The 19,807-nt window shown below is 36.2% G+C and overlaps 1 protein-coding gene across 1 annotated transcript in view; it reads left to right on the top strand.

Moving 5' to 3' along the window:
- Positions 1 to 19,807, top strand: part of LOC139960684 (voltage-dependent T-type calcium channel subunit alpha-1G-like) — a 202,711-nt gene that overhangs the window by 160,598 nt on the left and 22,306 nt on the right. The window contains exons 20-30 of the mRNA XM_071959235.1: positions 2,775 to 2,891; positions 8,017 to 8,090; positions 9,018 to 9,141; positions 11,796 to 12,049; positions 12,280 to 12,406; positions 13,552 to 13,677; positions 14,505 to 14,594; positions 15,193 to 15,448; positions 17,236 to 17,387; positions 18,122 to 18,231; positions 19,547 to 19,680. Of these exons, the coding sequence (XP_071815336.1) occupies positions 2,775 to 2,891; positions 8,017 to 8,090; positions 9,018 to 9,141; positions 11,796 to 12,049; positions 12,280 to 12,406; positions 13,552 to 13,677; positions 14,505 to 14,594; positions 15,193 to 15,448; positions 17,236 to 17,387; positions 18,122 to 18,231; positions 19,547 to 19,680 (1,564 nt within the window). The remainder of the gene's footprint in view (positions 1 to 2,774; positions 2,892 to 8,016; positions 8,091 to 9,017; positions 9,142 to 11,795; positions 12,050 to 12,279; positions 12,407 to 13,551; positions 13,678 to 14,504; positions 14,595 to 15,192; positions 15,449 to 17,235; positions 17,388 to 18,121; positions 18,232 to 19,546; positions 19,681 to 19,807) is intronic.

Here is a 19,807-nt window from a genome sequence, read left to right as displayed (position 1 = left end):
GAACATCCACACTTGGCTGAAATTTGAGAGACACCAAATTTTTTTTTTAGATTTTATTTTATTATTAATATGATTTTTTTTTTTTGGGAGGGGGGGGGGTTGATGGGTTCCCTTTTGCATAAACCATAATCTCTGCAGGAAAAAAGTGGGGAAAGATGATTTAAAATGTGCCATTTTTTCTCGTCACCTCTTAATGAGAGTATCGACAACAAAGATGGATGTTTCCCCTGCACCGTTTTCCGGCAATATTTGTGATTAATTTATTTCGAGAGAATGCTCTGCCAGTCTTTGCCTGAATGTTACGTAGGGAAGCACTTATCATTAATAACGCACATAGATAACTGCCGTGGTCGGCCATCTATCTAATTCATCACAGAGAAGTTTGTCTTCAGTGTCTGTAAGCATTTGTTAATAAAGAGACTCTTTTTTGCTCTTTTTCCAACCAAGAAAGTCAAAAAAGCATCATTCCACAAATATTCTTAGCTTGTTCCCATGGCAACGTGAGACAACCTTCTGATGTATTATTAAGCATGCACTTAATTCACTCTGCTTTCTGTCTTTCTAACTCTCTCTCCTTCTCACACACAGTACTACAGTATGTGTTATCACATTTGGCATTGCTTGCTTGTTACATAATTCCATTCATGTTTTTCACCTTTTCACACATATGTTTATATCTTGCTGTCGTCGTAAAACATTGAGGTCGGAATCGTCGCGCTAGGCTTTAGTGGACTGCTAGGAACCTTGTCATGTTCTTTGCATATTTTAACGAGTAACAAAAGAGACAGCAAACCTGTTTGAAACGATGTTCGTTAGCACACATTGTTCAAAGAATGAGAATTTAGTGCAAAGCAGGACATTTGATATGCTTACTCCTATGTGAGCATGTATTGAATGTGTGTTTCATTGGTGTGTATACAGAGGACATGCTAAAGAAACGTTCGTATAAAGCAATACGATCACAGAGGGCGGTATCTACAGGTGGCTAAGAATATCATTCAGATACAGATTCGGGGAAACCTATAAGGCTGCATTTGAAAATTTAAAATACTTAAATCTTCCCCAAATACTGACTGTCGGTGAAAAGTGAGGACTTTAGGGGCGTAAAAGATCAGGGCTCAAAAGGATCGATAAAAAGAACCTCTTTATATTTTAAGGACAATTCTTCTTTTGTCTTCTTCATTAGTATATTCACATGAAGATGAGGGGCATTAATTGAAAAGATGATGACATTTACCAGAAATATTCGTAGCAGTCAAACAATGCAATTCAATTTTGTGGTTTTCATTTCAAAACCTTCAAACATTTCACCTGAAACTGGTGTGTGAGGATAAGTAAGATGAGGGTTAGGAACTGGTGGGGAAACGGGTGTACCGCAGGGTGAAGGGGGATTATGCAACAGGGAGGGGGTTGTGTATCATTAGGGAGAGAGATTGGAGGGACTCAGATTAAGTGACACAAGTAGCTCGCTTTAAGAAATGGAAGATAAATAAAGATAACCCAATGCAAGGCATTTAAACTTGCTTTTAGAAAGTATATACACTTCACTACTTCTCTTGTAAATGTTGTATATAACGTTCCTGTGAGACTGGCAGTATGATTCATATTCAAAAAGGTTTTATAAATGAATCAGACAGGTGAAGAATAGTTGGTGCCTGATAGACAAAATGAAAGCTGATTAAATTATCACCCCCAAAAACAAATGTTTATATTATTCCACAAATTTCACACAAGTTTATCCGAAACTGTGCTATCGATTTTAACAGAAAGTCGTCCCATTTTTGTTAATCAAAAGCGATCATGTTTTGTGTTTAGGTACGATAAACCATACTGCACCTTTTCGACTTTCATCGACGTCTTCTTTGCCTATTTTCTTCACTTTTGTCTCTGTTATAGATTTTAATAAACCAACGAGCACTGCACGTAGTTTATACTCATTCTAATAATGCATTAATAAATATGTGCGTACTCATAACTGTTGCTCATGTGTAAAACTTTCATCCGTAGGTGATTAACCTCCTCTCGTTAGTCTTCTTAGCCTTTCTTTGTTTTTCCAATCACATCGATTTATTAGAATTGTATTTTTTTAATATTTGAAGTGATTTTTTGCCCAGTCATCTTATTGTATCTTTGCTTTTTTATTGTTTTTTCCCCCTTTTCTTATATCTCCTTACACTTCATATTTTTGACCTAGAATATTTTTTCTCTTTTTGGCTTTAGAGATCATTAAGAGATCAATTATTTTGACATTAATGAAATATTTTGAAAATTTAAAAAAAAAAGTAACTGTTTTATGTACATAGTCTTTGAAAGCCGATTTTTCTATATAGCTGATTTAGATCAATGTGTTGACACTATTCGATGCTGAAATTTCATAAAAAATGAGGATTGTGAAGTTTAATTTCAAATCATGATTCTTAGAAAGTGAAAGTTGGAAAATTTTGGAAAAATGTCCAATTTCAGTATTGAACGTGATTAATTCCTTCAAGTGGATTGAGTGATTACCTGCTCTTTACACTGAATATGGTGGAGAGAATATTTATGGATCGTGTCTTTTGTTTCATTAAAATTAAAATTTTATTTTGAGTAAATACTCACACTCACTCGGTTTGGTCAACCTTTTGAAGAAAATCCAAGAAGTTGCTATATTAAGTATAATATTAAGATGTTATTAATTTTTAGAAATAAAAAATGATTTTCTTCTGTTTAACCATCCTCCCACATTGCATGACCACTTACAGCTTTTATCATGGCTCACGAATTTACCTTCCCAGCATGCAATGCATGAGCACGAATCCCACAAATCATCAAAGTATCCAACAGGCTATGAGGCTTACTTGGCGAGAGGGGAAGCAGACCATTTATTCGAAGACGGATGTCGTTGCTGCGGGGTAAAAAATAAATAAAAATAGTACCTAACTTGCACTGAGTGATCAATCTATCGGACGTCGATTTATGTAAAGACGTTGAAAGATGTAAATATGTCGAGAAGATTTTGACAATTGGCAATCAGCTGGTTTACCTTTACATGCCTTAAAGCAATAGGCTATGATCTGCCATAGATTGGTTTAAAATAAATAAAACAGTTAGCAAACTGCTTATCCAGTGTAAGAGAATGTGTAAAAGTAAGTTGGCTTGACGTTTCAATCCTAGCAGGATCTTCTTCAGAGGCTGAATGACAAGTAACAGTAACACAAGGGACAAAAACAAGCACAGCATACAGACAGGTTAATGAGCATGGTGAACACAAAGAGATAGATGTAAGGGGATTAGTCGACAAGGGATGGAGCAAAGAAAGGAATTGGTTTATTGAGGTTGAAACCGAAAAATTCGGAGTTAATTATGTCCTCTATTCCTAGGTTGCAATATCCTTTATACAAGGTATGAATTATGATCAAACATAAAAGTTTTGAATCATTGATTTAATTTTGCCAGTGTTGTTATTTAAATCTTGTTGCTATGGGGCCATTCTCTGGAAAATGAAACTGGCATGAAAAAATTAAAGTGTTCATCAGGACCAAATGCTATACTTTTTGTTTTAGAGGGATTCCTCAAGTTTTCTGTTTCATATTTTTTTCATTAAAATTACAACCATAACATACTAATTTGCATAAATTTGCATTATTGTAAGTTGTAGCCAAAATTTGTAGTTTATAACTGTATATTTGTTTTTTCTACATGAGTATCTAGAAATAATATTTCAGTTATCAACTATCACATGGAGGCAGTTATACATGGGTTAATTTATTTCATTCCTAAAGCAGAGGTTCCTGATCTTAAATTCTTCGTTAATAATGGGTGCTAATTAGCATAATTTTGATGTCACACACGTGACCAAAATAACACAAAAGTTTTCATAAAAAGTAACTGATGTGCCATATGATGTCCACACTTGATATGCTACCGTTCTTGATAAAGACTGTTAGTTCTGCAAAATATCCAGTCAAATAATTATTCCTACGATTAATTAATAGCCTCTTATTAGTCGTCACACACGTGACCGATGGTCACGTGTGTGACATTTATCCATTGAAATGCAGAATGTCACACACGTGACCAAAAAATGTCACACACGTGACCTTCCAAATCATGGCAGTAAAACTGTTTTAAAGTAATTCCTATGGAATATCAACATCAGTGCTGTTCTTTGGTCATTACTAGAGTCACATTTGCACTGCAAAAATTGGAAACTACGGACTGAAAATTCAGAATGTCACACACGTGACCCAACAATGTCACACACGTGACCGGATTTTTTTAGCTTATGTAGTATTATGCTAATTTTAAGAAGTGAAATATTTAGGTGAAATGTCTTGTTAGAATGGAAACACATTAAGGTAGAAACATGAGAAATTAGGGTTATCCAGCCCTGTTAGAAACTGAGGAATTTGCCAATGTTTTTTTGTGCAAAAAAGCCAGTTTCATTTCACGTCACACACGTGACCGACCTTTATATGACCTCTGCCAGCACATGAATGTTCTGAATTTGGCTAAGCTATATGGTTTTGTGAAAGAGTCCCCTAGTGCATACATAAGTACTACAATCAACCTAACTTTCTTTACCTAAAAGTAGTTACTTAGTGGTGTAGTGCAAATCTCCCCATTTTTCCGTCACACACGTGACCGAGAATGGCCCTATGGACAAATCCACAATATTTTCTGGATGGAAGGGAGGAAAGTGGGCAACTGTGGTTATGAAAAGACTTTGTTTGGAATGGAAAGTTGCCATCTCAAAGATTAAACCATTTACCTGCCACTTCAATCTCTGTCCCTGCATGCTAATTGAGTTCCATCGATTTAATCATTACGTTGGCTTACTACTTCAGCTTACCGCATTTCAAATTCAAATTCCAGCAAAGCGTACTTCAACATGTCAGTGTAATTCATGCAAACTAGATGCAGAAAGTTTGAGAAAATTGAGAGAATTAGTAGGAGATGATGAGGTTGAGCTTCCACCACTTGACAAGTGGAACAAAGTGCAGCAGCTTTCTCTCTGTTATCAAATGATTGCTTTAATCTTGTTTCATATTCATGGTCAAGTCATTTCTGAATATGACTGAAGTATTAGTGGAAACTGATCTCTGAATAGAATTTGTCTGTTGTGAAGGACTATGATTCCTTCCCATGAATGTTTTGATGTGGATCATAGATATTAGATGTAGGGGGGGAGGGGGGGAGGTCTCAAGTTGCTATTTGAAGTTTTGTAAGTATGAACAGGAATTCAGAATACAAACCTATTAGTAGTAGTGAAACCGTAACCCAAAATCTTAAATTTTCAGACTTGCAGGAGGCTATAAAACAAAAATGAGGTATAATTGATTACTAATATTTCAGGAGGAAAAAAGTAAGGTATAGACCTCCCCCCATCCCCCACCCCCACAAGCAATTTGTTACTTGGTCACTGTGTGTCAATGGCAGGTTCAGGAAAATGGCTTGTAGTCATCAACGATCTTCCATGACAACAACCAACTGCGAAGGTTTAATATTTATCACGTATTTGTATTGTATTTATACTTTCCAGCCACCCATCCTACCATCACCACCACCACTTTGCCATGATTACCTCCCCCCCCACATCCCCCATCTCCCACATTGTCATTTTTATGTCACCCCTTTTACAAACCCATAACCAACTTACTAGATACTTTATACACAACCATTTTATGGCATGGTAGTTGCATCTCAATTCTACTAGATTACAATTGCTTACGATGTATTCAATGTTACAGTAGTATGTACCAGCTTGTTAACATATATATATATAGTGTTTTTGTAAATCGTAGCTAATTAACAATTGAAGCTAATATCAAAATAGAGAGAATGCCAGCGTTCTCTCTCTGAAACATCAACGCAATTTTTGTTTTCATTTCCTAATGCTCATGTTTTAGCTTAGTTATATTTTACCTATTTAATATTTCTCTCTTTACCTTGCATGAACCCATTCCTTTGTGCCGTGTGTTCATTATTTTCGCCCACTCGTTTCACTCACCCGGTGAGTTCACAGCAACATATTATATACATCAATCATTATTGTTTTTATTTTATTTTTTGCCCGAGTATTTTTTTATAATGAGCATGTTTGTTTCGTATTCTCGTGATAATTAAGTGGACAACAGAACTAATTGGTCTCCTGATATGCGTATAGTGAGTCACACTGTATTTAATCTGTTGTATGAATTATTTATGAAGCTATCCATGGTGTAAGTTACATTGGCTTCTACTTAAACATTGAAAGCCATTCTATGTTTGTTCATTGTGCTTTATCTACATCATTTTTGTTTCATTTAAAACATTTAATATCATTTTGTTTGATTTTTTATTTTTTTATAAACATGGAAGAAAATGAAATTTGCTTAATTATTATATCTAGCGTTTTTTTGTTAAGTCAATGAATTGAGACACTTTCTCATTCATACTCACGAGAAGAAGAAGAAATATCCAATCAAGCTTTCGAAAATTAGCCGTTTTCCCCAACTTGATGATGACATATTTTTATCCATGATCAACTTTGGACAGTTTTGTTCACATAAAGAAGTTGTGAAAAGAGAAAGACCTTAACATGCATAAATTGTTAATTTACAATTCCCCTACACAAACATCGCTGTGTAAAAGGTGCGATTTACAACGTTCAGATGATAAAAGAAGCCAATACTGGAAGTGGATGCAACACACTTTGTTAAACTCTTTCTTTAAAATCTTCCTTTTTTTGTGCATTGGAATTCAAAACTCGAATGACTTGAAAGAACAAAACAGGTGCTAGAAAAACTGATATACAATTTAAATGAACGTAATGTAATTGAATATTCATACTATCTTTGTGTGGCTTGAATATATAAATGTTAGCATAAGATTTACATAAAATTATCCTGTGATATTTGGCCAAGTTCTTACCAAGGACACAGATTTTCAATCTGATGGATAACTTATTGGTTTACACGAGTCATGTTCAATCTATCAGGCTAGTGATAATTATAAAATGGACTCAAATCTTGTCAGACATTATGTCAAGAACTTGCCTCAAAATCATCTTTTTATTCTCATAAAAACATGCTGAATAAGAAAGTCAAAATTGGCCTTGTGTGAAGACACATTTGATTGGTCCGTACATCAGTTTATGTAAAACCCTAGCTTACAGCCACTTCTCTTGGAGTGGGGGTGGGGAGTGAACATTTATTATTTCTGCAAAAATTCCCTTTTCTGCCATCTACTAAATTGTATCAGTAATAAAGAAAAAACCCATTCCTCACACATATTGCATGTAGTTAGTTTATATTACCAGTCAGGTGCCAATATGGGATTTAAAATAGGAGGGGGGGGGGTGGCCCGTGCGTCTTAGAAGCCAACACCCATGATGTTGGAGGGTCAAGGGATCCTCTCACAGTAAAAAGTTCAAATTTTAGACACAAAATGGTCCATTCTGAGGCATATTTTAAGCTATAAAATTAGGTCTTCAAATAGGTCTTATACAGAAGGTTGTCCTAATATCTACTTTTCTACCTAATAAATACTTTTCCATTTGTGGTTGAAAAAGAGGATGGCTGGAGGTGGGGGGGGGGGGGGATGGAGGGGGATCCCTAGATTTGCACCTGCCTGTCAGTCCTCTCTGTTGTTTGATTAATTAATGGTTGGGTTTCGATAATTAATCACCAAACATCGATTGGAGTAGTAGATCAATTTTCCATGCGAGCATAGTCAGGATATGGGATAAGTCCCAGCTCCAACTTAAAGTCACCAAGGCGTTGAACCTAATATGATCATTATAGATATCATCTCCTTTCACAGTTGGACAAAAAAAAAATTTATGCCAATGTCTTGACATTTAGACTTCCACTTATCAAATTCTGATGTATTTTAATGTGTCTTGTCATGGAGTTAGTATTAATGGGATATTATCACAAATTAAATATATGCAATTATAATTGCAATTTTTTTGTTTCTCATTTATGGCAGAAAATATAATATTTTTTCTCCCATTTTTTCCCCTTGTTTCTCAAAAAGGATTGTAATCTCACAAAGTGCTGTCCTGAGCCTAAAGGATGCTTCAAAACAAGAATAGAGTACTCCCTCTATATTCTTTCCCCAAGAAACAGGTACGGTATTCAATCAAAGCCTTCCTCAGAGTTTTCAAATATGGATATATGTTGATATTTTCTACAAAGACTGAGAGCAAATAAATTTATTTTGCAGGTTGACCAGATATTGAATACAGTCATCGCTTTGCTTGACATCAAAAAGGTCTCTTTTGGGTTTTTTTTTTCAAGGAACAGCTGGACCATTTTTACTCTCCTAAATATGTGATTGTAGGGTACCAATTAGCAGAATTGTAACGAGGCACTCGATTTTTACGGTTGAGTTGACCACGGACAGTGATTTTTCTGACTCAGTCAAGTTATCGACTCAAGTCAATGAATTTGTCGTCGGATGAAAAATTCAATTCATTTTGGGGTGGAATCGCATTACTTGAAATTTCAGCACAATCTTATATGGCGTTATCCAAAACACAAAAAGTTTTTTTCAAATCGAAACTACGTCCTGTTTTTGAAGGCATGTGCAAATTTCGAAACTCTGGGTTCCGTTTTGCTATAAATGACTTGCTGACATGCACATTAGTGACATTATAGCTGAATGTAGAATTTGAGGGTCATCCAGTATATTGATATTTTCTGCTCTTAAGGTTCGAGAAACATTCCAAAATGTGCTACATTTCATGGACAAAACACCAAATGATATTTCAGAGGAATGCATCACCAGTTTGTGATTTAGACGTCCCGCAAACATCTTGCATGAGATGGTGCACACAATAACCATTTTCTCCCAAATCAAGTTACTTTTAATTTGTAACTTAGAAAAATTGATTTTGTCAGCTCAGGTATTCTACAATGGCACACAGTGGTATTCGACCTGGAAAGTCACTCTTGAGGTGATGAATATTATACTAATTTTCCACAAATACGTTATGTTTTGTCAAAACCTAATTACTCTTTTCTTTTTCCTTCCTCTTGCCACATATTTTTTAGATTCCGTCGAAGTGTCCAGCGGCTATTAGCCCATAAATGGTTCGATTACTCCATCCTTATCATAATTTTTACAAACTGCATCACCTTAGCGATGGAACGGCCTGGCATAGCGGAGGATTCATGGGTAAGCATTCCATCCCCTCTGCTGCTACCCTCGCCCCCCCCGTCCATCCCCCCCTCCCTTATACATTCCTCTCTCCAAACTCATATTTAGCATAGTGCAAACTAAAAACATACTTAGATAATTTTCAAATATTTATGGCTTCTACATCTTCAGGAAGTGTCTATTTGGGTAAATCAAAGGTAAGTTGTGGCAAAGAAAGTAACCCATCCACTTCACTAATCTCATCATAGTATTCCCCATGGATGGATTTAATAAGAACAGCATACATCAACAAGTTAGCATGATAAAATCAGTGATGAAAACCAGATGTAGCATGCATGCTGGGTCCAATTATGATGCATTGTAAGACTTTAAAACTGGTAAAATTTTACACGTTTTGTTGAATAATTTTCTTTCTAATTCTTACATATCTAGCTTTGTAACGTGTTAAAACTTGCACATTTAAAGTTTACGTTATTTCTCGACGAAAATTTGAAGAAACTCCGGACAAGTTTGGTAGCAGTTTCTACGCAAATAGTGACACTATACCGGCACCTACTGTACTTGTTATATTCGAATATGAAAAAAGGAAAGAAAAGCTGTCTACTTAAAGACTGCAATGCATCCAGAATTCACTTGGATGACAATAGATAGATATGCTATTATTCTGTTTCAATCCGAATATTAACAAAGTACAATAAGAACAAAAGAAAGTTTTAGAAAGCATAAGATATTTCTTTTGTTTTTTACTATTTAAGCAGACACAAAAAGAAGTTATACTTGGTAGTGAAGATTTGGACATAGCTTTGCAAATTTAAATCATCCTTGTTTGACTTCACTTTTGTGAAATGAAAAATGCATGGAGATGTTAGCTTTATGGAAAAATTCAAATTTGCCTTACTTTTTACAATCCTTTATTAAAAATCCATGAAATTTCCAAAACGTGGTCATAGTTGATACCGCATCACTGGTTATCTCGGCCATACATAACATGCATAATCAAAAGCAATCACTACGACATAAAATGGCAAATAAAGGATATAAAAAAGTTGCATATTTTAATGTTTGATTCATATTCTAGCCTTTGCAATATTACTTGTAATTGTGAATTTCCTCAATTTCCATAAAGGAAGAAGTAATTTTATCTGGTTGATCTGGATTAAGTTACAGAATCTTGCCTTATTGTCTGTATACTAATGTGTCACACTCTCATTTAATCTCTGTCAAACTGAACGTGCAGGTCATATGAATGATATGATTAATTAAAAACAAATGGTCACGGCCTAATTCATACCGGCGAAATGACTTTTTGTAAACAGATTCTCTTTAGGTACTGTCTTTTGCTCTTCTGGGTAGGATGTAATATTTTTTGTTGTACAGTTTCAGATAGGAGGCACTGCATTTTCACACTAGAGGCATAACTGGTCTGCTGGGATATAATCTCTACTGTTAGATATCATTTTAGGCTCGCTGCGCTGTATATTCCAGCTGCTACAGCCTTTTATTGTTGACACGGTGTCTTACATCCCTAATATTAGAACAGGAATGGTAGATCAAATGAATAGGGTAACTATGATATGACAAAAATTGTTTCCAGTTGTTATAAGTGTAAGCAAATCTTTACATATAATAAGATACACATATCATGAAGATATTTAACTCACACACTAATCCAAATAATATTTATTAAACATGTAATTTATGCTGAAATTGTTCATTTGATTGTCACCTAGCTGTGAATCCCAAAAAGCTATAAACTGTTCAATTTATTCCCTAATGTCCTCGCATGCTTAAGACACAACTGCTCACATGTCACAAAAGCTTAGACTCAAACTGCCCATAGTCCACACAAGCTTGTACACAGCTGCTTACAGTCCACACAAGCCTACATAACAGCTGCTAACAATCCACACAAGCTTGTACACAACTGATCATATTCCACGCAAGCTTGTACACAGCTGCTCGCAGTCCACACAAGCTGACATAACAGGTGCTAACAGTCCACTCAAGCTGAACACAATTGCTTTATATCTCACATAAGCTTACACACAACTGTTCATAATACACACAAGCATTTACACACAGCTTGTTATATCTCACACAAGCTTACACATGACTGCTCACAGTCCACGCAAGCTTGTACACAACTGTTCATAGTGCCCGCAAGTTTGTAAGGAGCTTCTCATATCTCACACAAGCTTACACACGACTGCTTACAGTCCACACTAGCTTGCACACAATCGTTCATAGTCCACGCAAGCTTGTGAGCAGCTTCTCATATCTCACAAAAGTTTGCACATGACTGCTCACAGTCCACACAAGCTTGTACAAAACTGTTCATAGTCCACACAAGCTTGTAAGGAGCTTCTCATGTCTCACACAAGCTTACACACAACTGCTCATAGCCCACATTAGCTTTCATACACACAGCTGCTCACAGTTCATGAGAACAAACATTTGCTCACAAATTTAACACATTGCCGCTGCCCACAGTGTTGTAAATAAGCTGTCATCCAGGAATGGGATGATAACCAAGAGTACCACCGATAAATTCTGGTAGTAAATTAGTCTTTCTCTTCTACAGTAGCAAATCAGTCCTAGGTAGGGCACTGCCTCAAAAATATAATTTACTGAAAAAGTTTACTCCTTCTTTTTTTTCTTCAAAATTTCCACAGGAGAGACTCTTCTTGACGATATCAAATTACATGTTCTCGTTAATCTTCACGGTGGAGATGGCTATAAAAGTCATCGCAAAAGGCTTCATGTTTGGAAAGCATGCGTACGTTAACAGTGGTTGGAACATCATGGATGGCTGTTTGGTATTGGTCTCGTGGATCGACCTCATCTTCTCGTTATTTACGTCGGCCAGCCCAGAGATATTTGGTATCCTGCGAGTGTTTCGGCTATTGAGAACGTTACGACCTCTAAGGTAGGAGAGAAGCTTCTTAACGATGCAGCTTTAGAAACCTGAATAATATGTGAAACTTGTAAAAGTGGTAGTGTTAGGGAAAGTTAAAAGTGACTTTGACATATTTAAACAGCGAATATGTCTCACTACTTTTAGCGTTGCAAAGTTTTTCATTTCTTCTTTTTTATGAAACACACAACACCGTTTTGGTGTCGCAAAGGTTTTTTTCATTTCTTCTTTTTTCGCTGCAGGGTCATAAGTCGTGCCCCAGGCCTGAAGCTAGTGGTGCAGACTCTTCTGTCTTCCCTCCGTCCTATTGGCAATATTGTGATCATCTGTTGTACTTTTTTCATCATATTTGGAATATTAGGCATTCAGGTGAGATTTCCTCCTTTTTTGCCGTCGCCGTATTTGTTTAGTAGCATTGTAGGCAACTTAACTTGTACTTGAAGTCAGGGAGGGGAGGGGGGGGGAGGGCTTTAGAGTCCAGGGTCATTTACAGCACCTGGAGAGATATGGACAATGATGTGGTCTCTTAATAAATATACCAAAGGAAAATTGCAAAAAAGACTGGTGATATAGTTGTCCTGGGGGACAATTATCTCAACGGCCCTCACTTTATGTAACACTGTTCTGTTTCTCCATTAACACTAAATGCATATTACATGCATTGGGCATAAAATATATAAAAGAAGGGCATTTTCCCACTTTTCATGTTACAGTGGATGGGTCCAGAATTTCAAGTCTGTACTATAATGTATGCACAAGGATGCCTGGAAATGTCAGCTACTGGGAAGAAGGGCAGGGGAGGGGGAGGGGGATGAAAATTAATGTAAGATATTATGATCGAATAAATCAGTATTAAAGGTTGAAAATTTCCTCCTTCATTTACAATGCAGATGAAATTGTGGGATATGTAAAAGTGAAGTTTTATGCATATGCTGAATGATGGCATATTGTATTTTATGTGCAATGTTTCAGAGGTGACAGATTAGTTGTCCAATGGAGGGAGAATTTCACTTTTAGTTTTTATGTTCTATTTAAAATTAATACAAAAGGGTAATAAATGTAAGGTAATATCCTTGGAGTTCTGAACAGGAAAAGTTGTGTTGGGGAAAGAAAAAAAAGAAACATTCCTACCAACCCCCCCCTCCTCCTTCCCACTCCCATGTAATGGAAACCATTTATGGACAACTGACAGATGTGTTCAATGCACATTAGTTGGATGCACATTGCCATGCACTTGTTTTGGTATTTTGACCAAGGAATTTGTAGTAGGTTAATAGATAAGCTCACAAAGTGTACACAATATTTCTGTTATTACCTCTTTTATCGTATTTATAGAGATGAGTCTCTACCTCAAATGTTGGGTTTGGGATTGGGATTGATATAAACTTCACAATTGTATAAGATTAAAACAAAAGGAAATTGAATTAATCCACTTACTCTTTTGCCTCTTTCTTCCCTTTTCTTTATCCTCCCCCCTCTCCCTCCCCCTCTCCCCCCCCCTCTCTCCAAAACAGTTATTTAAAGGTAAATTCTTCTACTGTTCTGGTCTGGATGTTAAACACGTAAAGAACAGGACGCAGTGTGAGGACATGAAGGCAGATTGGGTCAACCAGCAGTATAACTTTGACAACTTGGGTCAGGTAAGAAGATCCTGTAGGGGTATGACATCATTTGGGTACACAGGGGTAGAGCATTCTTTGGTGAGCATACTACTCCCTTCGTATCAACCCCCTCATGCCCTGGCAATTACACTAGAAACCAAATAATGAATTTAAGATGGACCAACGAGGGGTAGGAGCAGTTTCATTTGAAATCAATGACCTCACATTGAAGTGTAGACTAGTGTAATTAAAATTTGTTATGTTTGTGCCGGAGTAGGGGAAGGGCAGGGGGGTGGTAGGGGGAGGACGTTAGGGTGAATTGCTGTGAAAGCATCCTTGTGTCAAATTACTTGAATAGTAAATGTAAATTTATAGAAAGAGAAAGACTTGACATATAAAACATATGGAGTGTTACCACTCTTCCTAAGCTTTGACAAAGAGAGTTATAGCATCTGTTTGAATAATCGGTATACACATTCAAAGCTTAACCCATAGTCAGTCTACGCACTCATCACTTTCACTGCAGTTGTACATAGGCCTACTTAATTGACATGTACGTTTGGGAGTGGTATCCATGAATTGTACCATGTTTAATTGCTCTAGATGTGTCACTTTCTGATGTCAGCAGAGAATAGTTGGAGGTGTTCACTACGGTGTGAGGTGTCAACTGTTATGTTCTACCAACCATGTGATAACTCATGGATTTGGAATGTCATGGCGGTTGTAAATTTCCATAGTATTGTTCAGTTAGATTTTGAGCTAGAAAAAGTCAAAGGTTATCTCTGTATTCCAATTAAGTTAAAGTTTTCATACTTAATAATGTTTCTTTCTTTCTTTCTGTCTGTCTGTCTGTCTTCCTTTTCCAGGCATTAATGGCACTCTTTGTCCTAGCGTCCAAGGATGGTTGGGTAGATATCATGTACAATGGCATTGACGCTGTGGATATCGACCAACAGGTATGTTAATAAATTCGGACAGTTTGGAGTATCTTAAAGCTGTTTAAAGTTTCAATACCAGTTTCCTCATATTGAATTCTGAGGATCAAAATACAAAAATGATAATAATGAAGTTATCAGTAACCGTAGTAACATCCATTATGACTAAAGAGTATGGCGAACATGAAGGTTTGCAATGTATTATTTTAAGTAGTTCAGTTCCTCCTTGATAGCAAAGCTGTTGAAATGTTGAAATTTGTTTGTTTCCTGAAAGGATAGCTAATGGCAAAATAATGAAATTTTTAAAATATTAGGTTAAAACAACTGTAATCAGTGCAGTTCATATTTTAATACCCATCTTAGCTTCTAGAAATAACTTTGGAAATAATAATGTCAAAACGGCTGGACCACCTAGGTTAATACATTGATGGCAGATTATTATGAAGTCAGCTCATCAGGATCATCAAAAATATCAATTGGAGTCGTGTATGAATACAATCTTAAACTTCTTTTTTAGAATAGATTATAGTAAAATTCATCCTTTGATTGATTATAAAAGCTAGACGAACATGTCTTGGCAAACGGTCAATAAATCTTCGTTTTCCTATTTCTCTCTCAGCCTCAACGTGACCACAACGAGTTTCTCATCCTGTACTTCATCTCGTTCCTCCTCATCGTGGGCTTCTTCGTCCTCAACATGTTCGTCGGGGTGGTGGTGGAGAACTTTCACAAGTGCCGGGAGCAGCAGGCCGCCGAGGAGATGGCTCGGAGGCTGGAGAAGCGCAGGAAGAAGATTGAGCTGGCCAAACAACGTAGGGAAAAATTGAGGCGCAAAATGCTCAGCAGGGGAGAAATAGACGAGTTTTGGGAGAACGGTTTGTCCGTAGATGTCTTTTTCGTCCTGAGGTTTCCGTAGGGTGTAGCTTTGTGTGGAAGAGTCTTTCTAGCTCAGTATTGTGTTTTGTGCCGTGTTTTGTAGAAATAATTACAGTAGAATGAATGAATTTTTTTCTCTCTGGGCTCTCTTGGTGTGGCTCAGAATTCTCTGTTTAATGTGCGGGTATATCTTGTTAGCTACTTGAGGGGGTGCTTTACTGACTTCCTATGTCCACATCTTTTGGCTTCTGCTTGTTTTATCACTCTGAAGACATTTTCACAGAAAACAGTAATATGAAAAGAAAAAGGAGGTGGTGGGGTTTGGTGTGGGGGTGGAGGGGGCATAATGCATTTTTTAAAGATTTTTGCTCCGTAATATTATGTAATATGCAGCAAGGAAGTTATATAAGTCGAAATAGGACTTCACCACAAGTTTGATGGAAATGACCACAGCTACAAGTGATCATCATTGCTAAGAGTTTTATACTCAGTTTGGCAGGTCTCTTTCTAGGTTAGCTTTCATACATCAGTGACGGCAGCCATTTGAAAAAACAAATGTAGTTAAATCTTGTAGTTTCATATAGGTGCCCTTGCATTTCTGCCTTTTATAGAGAGGTTGATCAACAGAGTAGCGGCGGGGAAGAGGTGTGGGAGATTTATAGAGTGTGGTAGTGGGTCGATCTGTAGGGTACTCCCTCCTAGCCTCCAACACACCCCAACCCCTTTAAATGTAACCTGAAAACGTTACTACCATGGACAAAGCTTGTATTATATTTAATGTTACAAAGCTGCCTGGAAAACTGATAGGCCCTCAAAAGTAAAAACATCACCATGACAACACAGATTTACAAAATGGCAGCTCCCAGACAAGACTCTTAAACTTAAAATTTCTCCCAAACTGAGCAGGATTTTTCTTATCTGTTCAGCAGAGTTGCTCCTCACACAGTTCTCTCTCATATAAGATAAAGATGATGGTTGGGTATATATTTTTTTTAACCTTGAAGCAAGTATGTAACTTCCCAAACAAAACAGAGCCACATCAAGAGGTGTCTCATTGGCAGTGGAAATCTGATAGAACAGTCGATAAGTAAGTATGCAACGTTTTGAAAATCTGGCTGAGAAATCTCTGGCCGGAAGGCCGTGTAGTATTCTTTGGGAATGCTTATTTCCTCTTTCTCTCTCTCTGCTCGTCAATTTCTTCTCCGTGAGTAGCTGCATTTTAATACATCTTTCTCTTGTATGAATTTAACAACAACTTTAAATCTCTGCTCGCATATTTACAATGACAAAATGACGTCTTGCTTTTATATCGAACTTGAAGTGTATATCTATCTATAAAGGTGCTTGAGGCTACTCTTCAGTGTTTACACACATATTTTAAGTTGTTTTAATATTCAAAAATTTAAAAATGGTGGGGAGGTTTCCATTATTTTTCAGGTGGGGGATGAGAGGGGGGGTGGGGAGGTCAACAGTGTCAATGATTGAAACATAAATTTTGTGAAATATTGATTTTATTATTATTTATGATTTGTCAGGGTAGGGGTGTTGGGGAGAAATAAACAGTGTCATTTGTACAGTTTGTATAGCATTTGAAATCACTTTAAGCTACACTTGAAGTAGGTTTCCTCAAAAAATACTAACTCATTGTTACGGATGATAGGAAAGAAGGGTTATGAGGGAAGTTACAAAGCTAGGACCAATATTCAAACCTTTGTCTGGGAGTTTACAGACATATCACTTCTCGCGATGTCTGAAAATTATCTTCACTTTGATTCGTAACTTTCAGGAGCATTAGAACTGCCTTACTATGAGAACTTTTCCAAGTTCAGGATGAAGATACACAACATGGTAATGCATCGTTACTTTGACCTGATTGTGGCACTTATAATCTTCCTTAATGTCATCACCATGGCGCTAGAACACTACATGATGCCTCCTGTGAGTTATCTCTCTGTCTTCTTATCTATTTTTATGGTTTATTTTAATTTCTTTACAGAGGGACATTGATTTGCCTCGCATATCTTGTCAAATTACAGATTTTGTATCCAGAATACCACAGTCTCGTGTTGCCACGGGTGACAATCTAGGGAAAAAGATAAAAAGCATTCGGAAGGTGGGGGGGGGGGGGAAAAAGAATGTATGTGGGTTACTTTAATTCAGGTAGTTAATGCAAGAAATGACTAACAAATGGTAAATTGTAACTGGTGAATAAGAGCTGGAAGATACCATAACTTGACATTGACAATTCATAATCATGGACGTTAAATATGAATCTAAGATACTGACTTCGGTCAGCTTGTGGCTTTGATAAACCAATGAGGCTTCTTCGCGAGTTCCTGCTTGCAGGAGGATCTAAAATACATACATACATTGAAAGTAAAGTAGACCAGTCACACTGGGTAATATTTATTTTTGGGGAGTCCTTGTAGAGGTACAGGCTGAGCCATTCCATTCCATTCTGAGATGAAGAAAAAATGTAAATAAGAAAATGTGCTTTTATATTCCTTTGACTGTCATGGGTGTCACCACAAACCAAAGTAAAAAAGTATAAGAATGATTCTTAATTTACTTTTCTAAAGAGTTGACAACAATTCAATGTTGTTGTGGTTGTCTTTTAATTCATTTTGTCCTATTTGATCAAGTTACTTGATTCCTTGTTTCTTTTCTTTCAGACAATGGATATGATCATGAGGTATTTTAATTACATGTTCACCGTAGTCTTTATATGGGAAGCAGTTCTAAAAATCATCGCCCTCAGCTTCAGAAGATACATGCGTGACAAGTAAGAATTATTATAATTACCCGCAAGATCTTCCAGAAAATTCCTTCAAGTTTTTCTTCCCTGCTTCTTTATCTGTGAAGGTCATAATGTATTGAATCAATACTCTCTTTGAGAGCTCTTTAGTGTGTTGCGTGATTTGTAATATTCAAATACAGACTCGTGTATGTATTTAACATCATCAAAGAAAAATCTTCTAATGCATCATAGATATTAGCTTGTAGCAATATGCTATAGCTTTCTTTAACTCATAATCCATGGCTTAAAGTTTGAATCATCTGTCTACCTACTCACAGACAGAAATAAATAAATCTAGGAGGTATTTCGGGAGTATTCTTGTTATAATTCATAACTCATAAATTCATATCTATGGAGTTGTCGCATTATTTTTATCAGTTGGTATATACATCCAACCGTAGAGTAACAGATGTCTATGTTATCATTTTTTAATGATGTTAATAATATTTCTTTCAATGGATGATTGGATGATTGCATTTATCCTGAGATTTAAGTCAACTCTCATATAAATCTGAAGATAAATGTTGGATCATTCCTTTAACAGTGTCAATGTTTTGATCTAGTCACAGATGTCTATGTTTTTATAATTATGATAATTATCATAATAGTAATATTTTTTTGGCAATGGATTATTGCTTCTGTCTTTGAGTCCAAATTGATATTTTTCTATGGATTAACTACTTGTGTCATTGTTTGGGGTCATTTGCAGTCTAAGTCAATCATTTGTGTCACCACATTGGTTTGATTTCTGCATTATTGTTCTGGGTTGCTGTTTATGTTGTTGGTATCACAGAAAAGGTTTCTTTTCTAATTCTAGGTCAGTTGAATGTATTGATACCTCAAGTGTATTACATTGTTTTATCAGTTGAGAGTTAAGTGTATGGACTGTAGGTTTTGGTCAGTTGACAACCACTTGTCTTGTATTATATTCGTTTTATCATTTTACAGTTAAATTTATGAAGTGAAAGTTTATAGTTTTGGTCAGTTGACAACCACCTGTGGTGTATTTTATTCTCTTTTATCAGTTTACAGTTAAATTTATGGACTGTAGGTCTATTGTTTTGGTCATTTGACAGCCACCTGTGGTGTATAATATTTGTTTTATCAGTTTACAGTTAAGTTTATGACTGTAGGTCTATTGTTTTGTTCAGCTGACAACCACCTGTGGTGTATTAAATTCTTATCTCAGTTCTATTCCCATTACTTTTTGCAGGTTGTGGATTCATTAAGTCAATTCACAAGTAATTGTTATGGCTTGACATAAACTTTTCTTCTCTTTTTTTGCCACCTCCTTTCACAGATGGAACAAACTTGATATGTTCATTGTCATTCTCTCAGTGATTAGTATTGTCCTGGAGGAATTAGAGGCAGATAGCTTCATTCCTGTTAATCCCACCATCGTTAGAACAATGCGAGTCCTCAGGATAGCCAGAGGTAAAGACACTTTGGAATATTCATTCCTCATTTTTTTTTGTTTTTTTTTTTTGATATGTTTATATAAAAATCAGTGATTTTTGTTCATGTGACTTCACACTCTTAATTTTTATTTATTTAAATATAT

Source organism: Apostichopus japonicus, chromosome 19 (genome assembly GCF_037975245.1).
Source record: "Apostichopus japonicus isolate 1M-3 chromosome 19, ASM3797524v1, whole genome shotgun sequence".
In the NCBI taxonomy this organism is placed as follows: Eukaryota; Metazoa; Echinodermata; class Holothuroidea; order Aspidochirotida; family Stichopodidae; genus Apostichopus; species Apostichopus japonicus.
This window is presented reverse-complemented; position numbering and strand designations above follow the sequence as displayed.